At 39.4% G+C, this 14,360-nt stretch overlaps 1 protein-coding gene across 6 annotated transcripts in view; it reads left to right on the top strand.

The window, feature by feature from the left end:
* Positions 1 to 764: 764 nt before the first annotated feature.
* TRDMT1 (tRNA aspartic acid methyltransferase 1) overlaps positions 765 to 14,360 on the top strand; it is an 80,674-nt gene continuing 67,078 nt past the window's right edge. For 2 of the 6 annotated variants that reach the window (XM_047066662.1, XM_047066656.1), the window contains exons 1-3: positions 765 to 3,208; positions 3,460 to 3,582; positions 4,260 to 4,365. Coding sequence is in view for 2 of the 6 variants with exons in the window: in XM_047066661.1 (XP_046922617.1) it covers positions 8,445 to 8,568 (124 nt within the window). In the remaining 4 variants the exon portion in view is untranslated. Of the gene's footprint in view, positions 3,209 to 3,459; positions 3,583 to 4,259; positions 4,366 to 4,413; positions 7,493 to 8,310; positions 8,569 to 14,360 lie in introns of those variants that run through there. The other 4 variants (XM_047066658.1, XM_047066661.1, XM_047066657.1 and 1 more) reach the window with 3 other exon arrangements.

The raw sequence follows: 14,360 nt of genomic DNA, 5'->3' as shown, positions 1-14,360 counted from the left end.
TGTGTCTGGGAGAAAGGCATGCTTGTGGCTGTGCTTTAGGAAGAAGACTGTTGTGGCATCTGGGGGATGAATCGAGGAGACTGATTTGAGGGCTGTTTGCCGTAGATCAGGTGCATGGTAAAAGGAGCCTGCCCTTGAAGGGGGACAGGCGGGTGTCCTGTGATGGCACAGGGGGATGATTGTTCCAGACCATGAAGTTAGAGAGAAGACATGCTTGTCAAAGGGCTCAGAACTTTCTGGACAGGAACTGAGAGAATGGATGCGGTATACACAGAAGAAAAAATATGTGGTGGGAAATTAATCTCAGGTGAAAGAGAATTCACTTGTATCCTCTTACCTGGAAGTATCTTCCCTTCTGTAGTTGATGTAAAGTAAAACCCCATGGGCACCTGGGTGGCTCCGTTGGTTAAGCGTCTGACTCTTGATCTTGGCTCAGGTCGTGATCTCACGGTTCGTGAGACTGAGCCCCTTGTCAGCCTCTGTGCTGCTTGGGATTCTCTCTCTCTCCCTCTCTCTGCCCTTCCACTGCTCTCTCTCTCTCTCTCTCTCTCTCTCTCTCAAAATAGATAAACTTTATTTATTTAAAAAAAAAAATTTAACATTTGTTTATTGCTGAGAGGCAGAGAGAGACAGAGCAGGAGAAGGGGAGGGGCAGAGAGAGAGGGAGACACAGCATCCGAAGCAGGCTCCAGGCTCTGAACTGTCGGCACAGAGCCCGAGGCGGGGCTTGAACTCACGGACCGCGAGATCATGACCTGAGCCGGAGTCGGACGCTTAACCGAGTGAGCGACCCAGGTGCCCCTAAATAAATAAACTTTAAAAAACAATAACATAAAACCGCAGGAGGAAGGTGAGATATAAGCTGGATCATGCCGTTTTACCCTTTATGGCCCTTCTAGCCTGTTCATATGAGTTAATACCAATTACCTTATATTGTTCCTTATCTGATTTGAGTATGTTGGTCTGGTTTCCACAGATTTGTAAACTTGGGGACTTCTTTAGTACCCTCTAGAACAGTTTCTAAAAGTCAGAGAAAAAGCTTTAAGACACATTCCTAGAAATCTTTCTGAATCTTTTTGGGGGAAATAAAAGCAGATCATAGTCTCCCCCTAGAGCTATTTATTACTTACAGCTTCATCAAAATCTAATGTACAGTCTGCGATGAAGGAGACAGAAGGTGGTGAGTATGTAGGAGGGAGAGAAAGACATTAATTAACAGATGGAGGGAAAACCTAGTGCAAAAAACTCAAGTTGATGTGAGACAAATGCGTGAAGCTAGATTTTCCGTATTGCTTTACTGGATCCAAAATACAGAACGAAACCAGCCCAGTTATAAAAACCAGACCTTATTTGAAAGAGACCTAAATGATACTGTCAGAGTTTAGTTATTGGCCAAGTGAGACTACCTGAAAACAAGCAGTATTCGCTTGTGGCCTGTAATAATGTTTTTCCCATGTTTCGGGATAGAGAAGGTCTTATCACCACCAGAACATTTGCCAAGCGCATTGACATCTTGGGAAGTCATTCTGCCTATTTTGAGGTCACCTAGTTCCTGAGGGGCGGAAGTTTTTTTTTTTCAGGAGATATTTCATTAATGGTCTAATGATAGTAACAGTTGAATAGCACCGTTTTCTTTTCAAGAACTGAAAAAATTTTTTTTCAAGTTCTGATTTGTCTTTGTGGTAACCTGTGAGGTTGGAACAGAAGTATATTGATTATCTGGATAGCCACAATGTCTTTCCTGTATATTTGAGACCAATCAAAGAACTCTGTCCCACTTATCTCAAAACTGACTGATTAATTGACCAATCCTTCCAAAAATGTGGAGATGTTTTATTTCTGGCATATCACATTCACTTTGCCAGCAAAATTATTTTCTTCAGAAACAATGACTATTGCATTTACTTTTAGATATGTTTGATAAACTCAGTGTTTAAAATATGCCCCATAAAACACTGGTCTCTACGTGTGCTGACAAAGATCATTATGATTTGTAGAGATTAGAAATGAAAGTCAAAAGACAAAGTAACAGAAAAACAGTAAACACATAAATCAAAGTAACCCTAAATGCAAATGGAAGGAAATATAAGATGGCATAATGATAAAACTATGTAAGGCAAAAGATTAAGAAAACCCATTAAATTTATGACAAATAACTAAGAAAGACCATTTTGAGTTGACAGCTTTCTCCATAATTCTACTGCAATGGTTTCCAAAATATTGAGTAAGATTTCGTATTTCTGATTAGCTAAGTACTGGAAACATGCCCTCTAATGGGACACATGTGGATATATGGAATCAGTACAAAAATATTATGGAATTTGAGCTTAATATAGATTAAATATGTTTTCGTCATATCATAAATCATGAAAAATTGTTCTGATACAGAATTGTAATTTCTTCATCTGTCATCTCCAGAACTTCGGGAGTTTTGACATGTGTGAGCAGAATATAGTGCAGAGAGATTTACATGTCAGGATCACAGTTTTTGTTTTGCTGACTCTGGATTGTTTTTCACAGTTCTTGACTCGTGGACTCTAAACAATGATAATAATAACCAGACATACCATGATATCATTACTAAAATTGGAGTCTGGCCCAGATTGGAAAACTAATGGTAATCATGAGACCTTGCTTATTTTGAGTGCCTACTGTATGCCAAGTGTAAACTTATTTGCCATGTATAAACTTACGGAATCCTCTCAACAGCCCTACTATACATATGAAGAAACTGAGACACGGAGACGTTAAGTAGCTTACTCAAGCTCACACAGCCAGGAAGTGGCAGACCTGGGATTTGAACCCAGGACTTCTGGCTCCAGATCCCACACTCTAAACTTCACTGTAAGGCAGTACCTCACACACTGTGGTATTTTTGCACTACAGTTGGTGATGTGCCCAAGACCCTTTGCGTTCTTTTCATGTTATCTGTCCTATCTCTTTGGATTTCTTTTGTTCCTGTTCTGATGCAGCAACAGAACACTTTTTGATTCAGAGAATATGGTGCCCTTAATGAATCATCAGGATGTCCATGGACATTTTCAGGGACTTTCTGTGGAGATCTCAGTTTTTAGTTCTGAGTCAGCCTACCAGAATGATTTGATAGTTATGGCGTATGACTCCTGCATACAATTACAAGAATGAAAATCCTCAACCACATTGCTGGTGGAGAAGAAATGAACCAACGTTTTTGGAACACGTAGCCTCTGTAAGTAAGAGCATCTTTGACTTACTGTCTTGTTGGTTTGAATTTTAGGGAGATTTATTAACGTTTGGGGTACTAACATTGCATAGGCCAAGAATAATGGGAGAGTTTTGAAATATGGGAGATTCAGTGATTACCTGACAACCAAGATTCTCAAGGCCAGACTAAACAGTGTTACTGAGGATACATATAAGCTTATTAGCCAGGTAAAACATTTCTTGCGCAATAATAATCTTATCGCTTTTGCATATCAGGTTTTTCCAAGTAATGCTCATCAGCATCAGTTCTTTTAAAATAGAGCATCCTTAAAGCATCACACATGTACAAGGGCAAGAGCAAGAAAGTCCCATTGTAGATCCAAGGGGAAAAGAATGCATGTGAGTATTATAAACCGGATGAAATCTTAACTCCGTAGTGGCACAGTTACTTTAATAGATTGGATTATTCTGAAGACAACCAGTGACCCTCTTCCTTCCATGTATTTGAGTCCTAGTATGTGCCAGAATCCCCGTTATGTGCAAAGGACACAGAAATGAATAAAACACCTTCCTTGCACACAGGGGGCACCCAAAATACTTCTCTCTTCTCTGCTCAATCTTCTTCTCTCTCAGTTTTGCATGATTGTGCTGCCACATTGAGATCTAGTTCAGCCGTTTCATAACGCCCCCACCCAAGGTTCAAAGTGCTTTGGTGAAATAACATCGACTTTTACCCTGAAATCCATGGAAATATGAAGTTTACTGTTTTGTTCTCCCTGATAAGAGATAGCATAATAACTAGTTGCCGGGTGACTGCATAAAACACAGGCCCCAAATGCAGCCGGTGAAGAGCAGTTAGCAATTAAGTAAAGGAAATGACTGGTGGGTTTGAAACTCAACACACTGCCCATGTACTTGTTAGCATAGGGAGGCCTCTGGGTTGCTCTGACAACTTTTATCACTAAGGAAATAGTTTTGGTGACTCATGCTCGTACAGAACGACTTCTTTCAAAATCTGTGTTTTCGGTGACCTTACCATTATGCTTCTGTTTTCCTTTTTCTTTGGACGGGGACAGAAAAAGCTTCATTTGGATGGCATGGGTTTATTACTCAGTAGCATATTATTCGCTGGCTGGCTCATGTTTTGAAATTTAACGGACTCAGTGGTGATCAGAGTAAAAGGTCAGTAGTTCTTGCAATATATTGCTATATTAAATGTAGAACTAAAGCCTATTTTCTAAGCAGAAGTGTTATATCTTATATTAACAACATCTCTTGTCGGTTACTTTTTTGTTATTTAACGCAACACTGTTATTCAAAATACTGGTTGTACTTTTGGCAAGTAAACCAAAATACTGAGGTACTTTGCACCGTAACCTAAAATGCCATAGTTGTCCCTCAAGGAGATGAAAAACTGGACTTAAAGTCTCCACTGAGAGTCGTCTGGAGATGATAATTATGAAAATAAAGGAACTTGAAGGAAACGCCTTTGCCCGCTTCTCCTTTCAGGTTAACTGTCTACCTGAAAGATGTTCCAACAGTATTTATTGACAATTGATATTTCTCTGCATTAAAATATAGTAAAGAAGTTGCAGAAGAAATGAATTAATTCAAAGAGTTATAGGCCGATAATGTGTTTGGAGAACGATATGGGAGAACTTCCTACAGGCAAAGAAAACCAGGAGCCAGGTGTCTTGCCTGGTAATTTCTGTGGCTCCAACCTTCAGTGTGGTCAGCACAGGGCTTACCTGGGTCCTCATTACATCTTTTGTTCTAACCCCAGAAATCGTGCTGGGAGTCTCAAAATTTAGCTGTTTTCATTTTGCTTTTAATGCAGCCCTTTTCTGTTTTTAATTTTGTGGCTGGAAAAGCCTGAAAAGACAATGAGTCATGACAACCATTTCTTTTTCCTCCAGATAGGAGCCTTCAGCGTGAGGCGAGGGCACTGAGCACCATTTGTGTGATTCATGAGGCTTAGTGCCTGGGCGCTTTTCCGCGGGGCCCCTTTAAGGGGACCCACTAGTCCAGTGGTTCTCAAAGTGTGGTACCCAGACCAGCAATACCAGCATCACCTGGCGTTGGAAAGGCCATCAGTCCCCACCCCAGATGCACTGAATCAGAACTTTGGAGCAGAGGCCCAACAATCTGGTTTTTAATAAGACTTCCAGATGATTCTGAGGAAGGCTGAGGTCTGAGAACCACTATGCTAGTGAATTCTTAGTATTTGTGGCCATGAAGAGCATGAACAATATAGTGGCTGGAGAGGCAATGTTTATGACTCTTCATTTATGAGGAAATGAAGAATAAATAGAAAAGAATGTTTTAACTTTTAGAATTCAAGACTAGAAAATTAAAAAGCCTGGAATTTAATTAGGGGGACTGATTGCTTGCAAGAACCTTGCTTTCTCAGGGAAGGGCAATCTGATGACTAGGGAACTGTGAAATATATTGGCATGGTTCTGAAATTCTAGAATAAACTCTCGTGAGAGAAGGCACGGCTTTCTATATTAGGACATAAATTCAACCCAGGTGTGTAAAATCCTAGAAGACTCTCGTGTTCCATTGGCTTTGCCAATTCATTTGCATCTTGAGGCCACAGTTTCTAACTGAAAACCATATGCGTTGTTAATTGCCACAAATGATCTCATCAGAATGAAGTCAGAGATTCAGAATTTGTAAGAGGATGTGTGAAGTGTTTTGATTATTGAAAAATGTGAAGCATAAGCATCAAGAATGATGAGTAGAGATATTGATGGCAAAGAGGTGGTTTAGAAGTTGATACAAAAAAGGATTGATATTTCAACTTCCCTTTGACATACACCTCCTTGACTGCTGGCTCTGTCGTGTATTAGTTTTTGATGTTAAGTAAATCACGGTTTTTAAAAGGTCTTCATCTTAGTTCCCTCAACAAAAATGTAGCATTTGTGATCCCTACTCAGAGGATTGCTATGAGAATAAAATTAGATTAAAATATGAAAATGCAGTTTGTAAAGGTCAAACATTACACATTTTAGATATTGTTGTTAGGACTGTTGGTATTTTGTGTCTGGGTTGGGAGGCTTTGTGATTGTTGACATAATGACATCCAGGAGTTTGGAATAAGTGTGTATGTCAGCAGATTTTATGATTACAAAAAATACCCATGTTTACTTTTCTATTAATTCTCCTCTAGTGGAATGTTTTCATTTTCTCATGAGACGAGAGAGATCCGCATATGTTTTATTAAGGAAAGCAAGCCTGATATCTTTTATCCTTTGAACCGAGGGACTACATTTCACTCATTCTTGCGGGGAACGATGGCAGATTCTGGGTAAATTCACAGGTCGTGGATAAGTCTCCATTTCTTCCAATGTAAAAGGAAGGTGTTGCTAATACAGAAGCGTGCGAAGACGAAGTGAGAGATGTATATAAAATACATAGTTGAGGGGTACATGGTAAGCACTCGATAATGTGGGTTGTTATTAGTGTTGTATTGTTATGAAATGATAGCTTGAAGAGGGGCAATGTGTCTGAATAGTCGAGGGAAGGAGAAAATAAGAAGACAAGGAGGCAGCTTGTGAAATGGCCCGACCATTTGGCACATGAAAATTCAGGTCCCATGACTTTTCTGGTCACGCTTATGAAATCAAACAATTCTCTGATGGTTGCTCATAGAGAAAATTAATATAGTGATTTATAATCTGCACGTCTACTTCATAATCAACATTTCGGTTTTGCTTTAAAGTTCTGTTTCTTCCCTCTCCAGGCTTGAGTGTGCTAGATACAAGGAAAAGGGAGTACTGAATTTCTCTCTCCCCCTCCCCGCCTCTCTCTCTGTTTACCAAGTGTTTCTCCTCGTCCTTCCCTACCTTGCTGACTAAGGTCTCTTGCTGGTTAGGGTTAGGGCTCATTGAGAAGAGGTGAAGGGGAAAAGACAGTTCTTTCTTGACAACTATTGTTGGTGATCTAGAGTTTACACCGCTCCATTGGGCATGTGTTTGAAATGGGCCCTTTTTTTAGCAGGTGTTTCTGTGGGAACTTCTCATCGTTGGGCTGTCTTGCCCAAAGTGCCCTTGACATGCACAGGTGCATTCGTATTTGTCTTCCACAGTCCCAAGAAGTCATTCGGAAATACACTCTGCTTCTTTTTGCTGTGGTAACTTCTTTCCAGGGGCTCATCCTCCCTCAGAATCTAAAACAGCAAGTTCTCCCCTATATGGCTCAGATCTGGTCCAAGGGAAATACTTTACCTACCAGAACTCAGAGGAGGATGAGAGCAGAGTTTTAAACTCCCAGGTGGTCCTGTGACGCTCTTTGCCTTGGACCTGAGGTGAGTAGCAAACAGCCCCAAAGATCTTGTTGGCAGAAAGGTCAGTCCACACAGCACGCTGGCAACTTTCTCCGAAAACTTTCCTCTGCAACCATCTCCAACTTGTTTATACCTTCCACATAGATACATAGCTGGTTGTAAGAGTTTGATGTAACTCTTTGTGGAACCCTTCCTTTGCGTTGTACTGTTGTATTTCACCTTGGCAGGTGGTTTCTACTGCTTTTGCTACTTTACATGAAACTTGCTTTAACTCCTATCAAAGGTAAAAAGGGAAAGGACCACTTTGGGGCTGCTCTCACTCCTCAATCACCCCAGAATTGTGGTCGCTGCCAGGGAGAAAATGGTGTGTCCGTGCAAATGTAATTGGGAACCTCCTGCGTGCCCAAATCACAACATAATTCCAAAGTTAAGCTTTAAATGTGAGCAAGGGTTTTTTTTTTTTTTTAGATATTCATCTTTTCCTCATAGGTAGCTTTTTGTTTTTTAAAGTGACTGAGTTACAGTATTCCTGTCTTACGTTATTAACCCTTGAACTGACTTCTCTTATTGTTTTGGGAGCTAAAAATGTGTTTAAAAATGGTGTTCAGCTGAAGTTAAAAAACTGCTAACTTTTATCAGTTGTTAAATACAATTCCCACTTCTACTTAAACTCATCTGGAGACAAACAAAAAATTTTATGTATTGTGTTTAAATTATCTTTTTGCATTACAGGCATAACTTTTTCTTTTTTATCTTTTTTTTTTTAAAGTTTATTTTGAGAGAGACAGAGAGTGTGAGTGGGGGAGGGGCAGAGAAAAAAGGAGACTCTGAAGCAGGCTCAGCACTGTCGGAGCAGAAGCCACGCGGGGCTCGAACTTGTGAAACTATGAGATCATGATCTGAACTCAGGCCCCAAATGTCTGTTTCTGTCTTGTGGTACTTCTGGGGGTGGGTGTCTTAGTACACTAAGAAAATGAACCTGGACTTGGAATGTCACGTAAGCCTCATTTTTCCATGTGTTTTTGTAGTGACCAGATGCTATTGTGAAAATTATATGGACCTTTCAAAATTTGCTGGGAATTTGAAAATTGGGTATGGTAGGTATTTGTCTAATAATTCTTAATATCAATTTGGTTATTTTCTCAAATGGGCTTGATTGGCGTAGTAGAGTAGCAAAACCTTAACATAATGACTAAATACTCATCTATGCATCCATCCACCCAAGGGGCTTATTTTATTTTATTTTAGTTTAGTTTAGTTTATTTTAAGTTCACCCCTAGCGTGGAGCCCAGCGTAGGACTTGAACTCACAACCCTGAGATCAAGACCCGATACTCAACCAACTGAGCCACCCAGGTGCCCCAAAGGGACTTCTAAAATATTAGAATTCTGTACTAAAATAAATATTGGCAATGCCTTCTACCATAGTGTTCTTTTCTTTCCTGTCCTCCCATTTCGTCTTCCCTGTTCTCCCTGTGTCTTCCTTTTCTTGTTTTCCCAGATATCTGGGGATGTGCTCAGGGGAGATGATGGTACTTGGAAAGAGTATCTGGGTCTGTCAAACTTTGAGCCAGTTTGAAGATAAGGAGGCAAGAGTCAAAAAAAGAGAAAGAAAGAAAGAAAGAAAGAAAGAAAGAAAGAAAGAAAGAAAGAAAGAGATGCTTCTAAATCTTGTGCAACACTGTAATTTATTTTTTTAAGTTTATTTATTTATTTTGAGAGAGTCAGAAACAGTGTGAGTGGGGGAGGGGCCAAGAGAGAGGGAGACAGAGAATCCCAAGCAGGCTCTACCCTATCAGCTTGGAGCCCAGCGTGGGGCTCGAACTCACCAAACCGTGAGATCAAGACCTGAGCTGAAATCGAGTCAACAGCTTAACTGACTGAGCCACCCATGCACCCCACGTGTGACACTGTAATTTAAACAGGATTTAGCGTGGCAACTCACTGTATGGTGTATCAAAGTTGATACAAAGATGGTGAGCTGAGAGGAGCTGTACATTAGACAAAGCAAAACGTGTGTGTGTGTGTGTGTGTGTGTGTGTGTGTGTGTATGTGTGTGTATGTTAACAAGGTTTAGAAAGGTTTTAATAAATTGGAAGCATTAAGGGGCACCTGGCTGGCTCAGTGGGTAGAGAAAGCAACTCTTGATCTTGGGAGTCATGAGTTCAAGTCCCACCTTGGGCATAGAGCTTACTTAAAAAAATACAATAAAAATAAGTTGGAAGCCTCAAGATGAACTTGAGACTCTAAAAAGCTCCCCTGTGAAGCTGAAAGGGTTTAGACTGCCGCTCGTATCACACTCCTTTTAGCCAGAAGTTGTGTGGGGAACATCTAATGTGTTCCCCTAGCGCCTGGGATCCTATTTCTGCCACTCTGCCACCAAAAAGAGCTGGGAGGGTAACTGGTAACAAATCTTGAGGGGATACCAAAATGACCTTAGAACAGGAAGGAATAGCTAAGAAAGGTTTGCAAAAGAAGAGGCATTGTGGAACTTCCTACTAGGTGTGATAATGTACGACAAAGTTCCAGTAATTGCAAGTGTGGTTCGCCAGCCAGCATAGCAGACGCATCCCAAGAAGAGTGAGGCCCCATGGGGATGGTACGAACTTAGAATATAGTGGGTGAAAGAGGAAAGAGAAAGTGTTACACACCACCAGGGAAGGGAAAACTAGATATTTGTGGGAAAGTTAGGTTTAAAACCTCACCTTGCACCCCATATCAAAATGGATTTTAAAAAACGAAACGTAAGGAAGAGAAGCACATACAGAGACGTAGGATAAGTCACAAAGGAAAACTATGTGTATTTGATGGCAGAAAATTTAATACTTCTGTGTCATAAAATATTATAATCCAAATTCAATGGAAACTGATGAACGGGGAAGTGTTTTTACAATACACGTGGTTGACGGCTTTATAACAACAAAAATAAAATTGTGGTAATTCAATAAGAGACTCCTATCATCCCAGAAGCAAAAGGACAAATGTGAAAAATAATTGACGAAAGAAAAAATTACAGATGTCCCATAAAGATGTGATAATTCATGCTCAATGTTAACCAAAAAAGGGGAAAATAAAAATGACACCCTAATTGTTGGCCTACAAGATAGACAAAGGTTTAAAATGACATCACTTGTTCATGTGGATGTAGGAGGTGAATGTTCTCAGTCACTGCTGATGGGAGTTTGGACTCTAATCGTTCTGGAAATGAGTTTTGACAATATGCGTCAAGAACTTACGTAATAATTATGACTTTCACCTGTGACCCCCCCTTCTAGACTCTAGCTGATGAAAATATCAGAGCATTTGAATATTTATATGCATGAATATTCATGTACTGTTCATGGTAGCAAAAAACTGAATCCTCTTAAATGTTCAATACTGACAGACTAGGAACACAAATTATGGTTGTTTATGGACTACAGAAACAAGGAAGGAAAGATACCCAGGGAACAGTTTAAAAGTGGTTGTTTTTTAGGGGTAGGGATGAAATCAAGGTTTTTTTTTTTTAGAAGGGTATGTCTTTTTCCTCCTTTTACTTTTGTGATTTGCTTTACCCCTCCAAATTAGCATGCATTATTTAGAAAATTCGGGAAAAACTAAAGATAACATGTGAAAGAATGATACATCTCTTTGATCAAAATGGAGAACTGGTCATGATACAATGTTAGATGAAAAAAAAAAAACAAGGTATAAAACACAAATGCAGGGGCGCCTGGGTAGCTCAGTCGGTTAAGCATCCGACTTTGGCTCAGGTCATGATCTCGCGGTTTGTGAGTCCAAGCCCCGCATCAGGCTCTGTGCTGACAGCTCAAAGCCTGGAGTCTCCTTCAGATTCTGTGTCCCTCTTTCTCTCTCTGCCCTTCCCTTGCCCATGCTCTCTCTCTCTCTCTCTCTCAAAATAAAATAAACATGAAAAAACATTAAAAAAACACAAATGCAGTAAGATTATGATTTTGGTAAAACATAATTAGTGCAAAGACTAGAGAGAGAAATACTAAAATGTTGGCCATAGTTATGTCTTGTAGTTTTTAAAATTTTCTTTTTTCATATATTTTCCTGTTTTCCAGATTACGTGTGATGGGCATAAATATTTTATTAGTAGTGCAAAAAGAGAAAGAATTATTCTCTTATAGTTGGATTGGGCTTTCAATACTCTGGGCATTTCTGATATATGCTTATTAGGTCTCTTTCACTTTGGGTGATAAACAAAAATTTGTTTTCCGAATAATTATGTCTCACCTCTATAGGGAACAGGTAATGGGACTGAACTGAGGTCTGAAGCTTTTGGGTTTTCAAACTGTGAGCTCTACAAGGGTGCATAAATACTGCTCTTGGTTTCATTCTTTTCCCACCCTATTGTAGGATTGAGCCATAAAGTGAAAGGAGTAAAAAAAGATGGGCCCTGCAGATTCCTGACATTTTTTCCTAACCAGAATGATTTTTAACTCCTAATGTGATTTTTCCCCCTCAAAATATATACCAGCTCTCTTCTTTCATTCCCTTTGATATCTTCTAGATTTTTTAAAAAAATTAATGCTATCTTCTGATTTCTGTAAAAAAAAAAGCACTTTGGTGATTTGTAAATAAATCTGTTCATCTGGGGAATATTGATTTATGGGATGTTCAGCAAATCATATGAAGTTTTCTTCTTTAGATTCTTTGTTAAAAAAAAAAACACCTGAATATTCAAAAAGAAAACAGATAGGGTCTAGATGGATTTATGAGCATTTTAAACATTCATAAAGTTCTTTGAAATGTACAGGCCTGTGTGAATGTGTATGATGGATACTATCCTATTATTAAAGCATACTTTGCCATCCACTAAAATATAGTCTATTTTGGTCACTCTGTATTCTCTGAATGACTAAACATAGAGCAAATCCCTTTGGGACTTGTACTATATTTTAACTTCGCAGTAATTACCTTAGATGGAAATGGAACACTCAATCTTGATCTTCGGGAGTCAGTGTAACCTGTAATAGAAGGGTTAATGGCTTCTGGGGCATTCCAGCGTGAATAGAAAGTTTGGGGTTAAGTGGTACTTATGTTGTATCAGGTTTACTGAAGTGACTTTGAAAGGCTGTAAGATCAGTTTTAACAGTTTTAAGTAAATACAAAGTTGAGTTTTTTTTTTCTTATGGAGTGAATAGACCTAGTAATAATGTTATTATATTTTGCTTATTTTTATCTCTAATGGATTGTGTGATAACGATCCCAAGTGATATTGTCGTGTATCTAAACTAGTACCTGACTAGCAAGGGTAAGGTGAAAAATGCTTTTATATGATTTTTCTCTGGATCTGGATTTTAATTTGTCAGCATTGACAACAGTAGCAATTAAAAAATAAAAAGGCTGCGAAGAAGAATGAAGTATTTTATAGAGCGTGTGTGTATGTGTGGTGAATGTGGGATGTGTGTACATGTTTTCCTCTTCCTGGCCTTGCTGGATCTGGCTAGGGGGATTTGGTTACTTCAAACAGTTCTGAAGGTTTGACGAATTAGCAGAGAAAAGGAGCAAAGTACGAATAGCTCTCTTTCATTTTTATTTCTTCTATTCCCATCATGAGTCTTGTTTTCCTGCCTGACATAACAAAGGCTATCATAGAAAACAATAAGGAAAGGCTATCGTAGAAAACAATAAGGAAAGACATCTTGTAGAGAAAATGCAAATTAGTATCTTGGTAATATACCCTTTTTGAAAGCATACCAACCAGGAAAACAGTTCTCTGTGTGTAATTGTTAGAAAAGAATGAAATGTAACTTACATTATGACACAGTTGTTCAGAGAGGGAAGGAAACCGGTATTCATTGTTCTAGGCACGTTACTGAGGTTCTCTCTCTCTCACTCTCTTTACCTGTGTCGATTAATTATTGATTAAATACAGACATTACCTTGCTAGCAAATATTACCCTTGTTACATAAATGAAGAAAGTATTAGAGGCAGGATTCATATTGACTCATTTATTCTAAGGACCATGTTCCTTGCACTGCATCAAGGTGTCTTTGTAGAAATAACTGGGTCCAGAATCTATTACACATTTTAGTCATGCATCTTTGAGGTTGTCCCTTTTTTGTGAAGCAGAATTAATCTTTTTGTTTAATCTTTACAAAACGCATTGCCCTACCAGTTAAGGTAACCTTCATGGGTCTCAAAAGTTGCCTTTATTCCTCAGGCCAACCTGTTCTCAGGAAGCAGTGTATTCTGGGAATCAGGGCCGCTTTAGTTTGGATCCTTGGCTTTCCTTCTGGGGGTGGAGGCCCAGCAGGCGTGGGACAGCTGAGCCTTCTGAGTGTCTTCTGTACTAACTTGTGATGTAGCTGGCCCTAGAAAGACCTCTGAAGGAAAACCAAATAACAGGTTCCCTGTTGTCATGGGCTTGGGCAAGTGACCTCAACTTTCTGGAGGTCAGATGAAGACTGGGTGAAATCAGGGTCATATGGGGTCACTTAGAGGCAGCTGCAGGGGTGGGTGAGGGTAGGGGAGGTGATCCGGAGTTCACCCATGCTTTAACAACTACCCATGCTTTAACAACACAACAGCTGTGTGCATCCGTGTGTGTGTCTGAACACACCCTCTGTGCCTGATCCTAGAGGAAATTTTGTTTGAAGAAAAGGTTCTACATCTAAAAATAGTTGGAAAAACACTGGCAAATAGTCCTTAAGATTTCTTCTGGCTCTAAATTTCCATGGGTGTAGGAGAGCAGTTTTAAAGATAGAGAATCCCCCTATCTTTAATGTAACTGAAATATAATCTTTAACATTTATTGCCAAACATTTTTAAATTAGACATTTCAGATATAATCTGAAAGAGAAAAATCGGTGTCAAAAATCTGTGACCGAGTACTTTGAGATGGTAAGCTATAGGGCCAACTGCATGGTTTCTATGCTTT

Source organism: Lynx rufus, unplaced genomic scaffold (genome assembly GCF_022079265.1).
Source record: "Lynx rufus isolate CCGP_SWC_20201006 ecotype Redwood Valley unplaced genomic scaffold, mLynRuf1.p SCAF_7, whole genome shotgun sequence".
NCBI classification, from domain to species: Eukaryota; Metazoa; Chordata; class Mammalia; order Carnivora; family Felidae; genus Lynx; species Lynx rufus.
The sequence above is the reverse complement of the archived record's forward strand: the minus strand, read 5'-3'. Positions and strand labels throughout refer to the sequence as shown.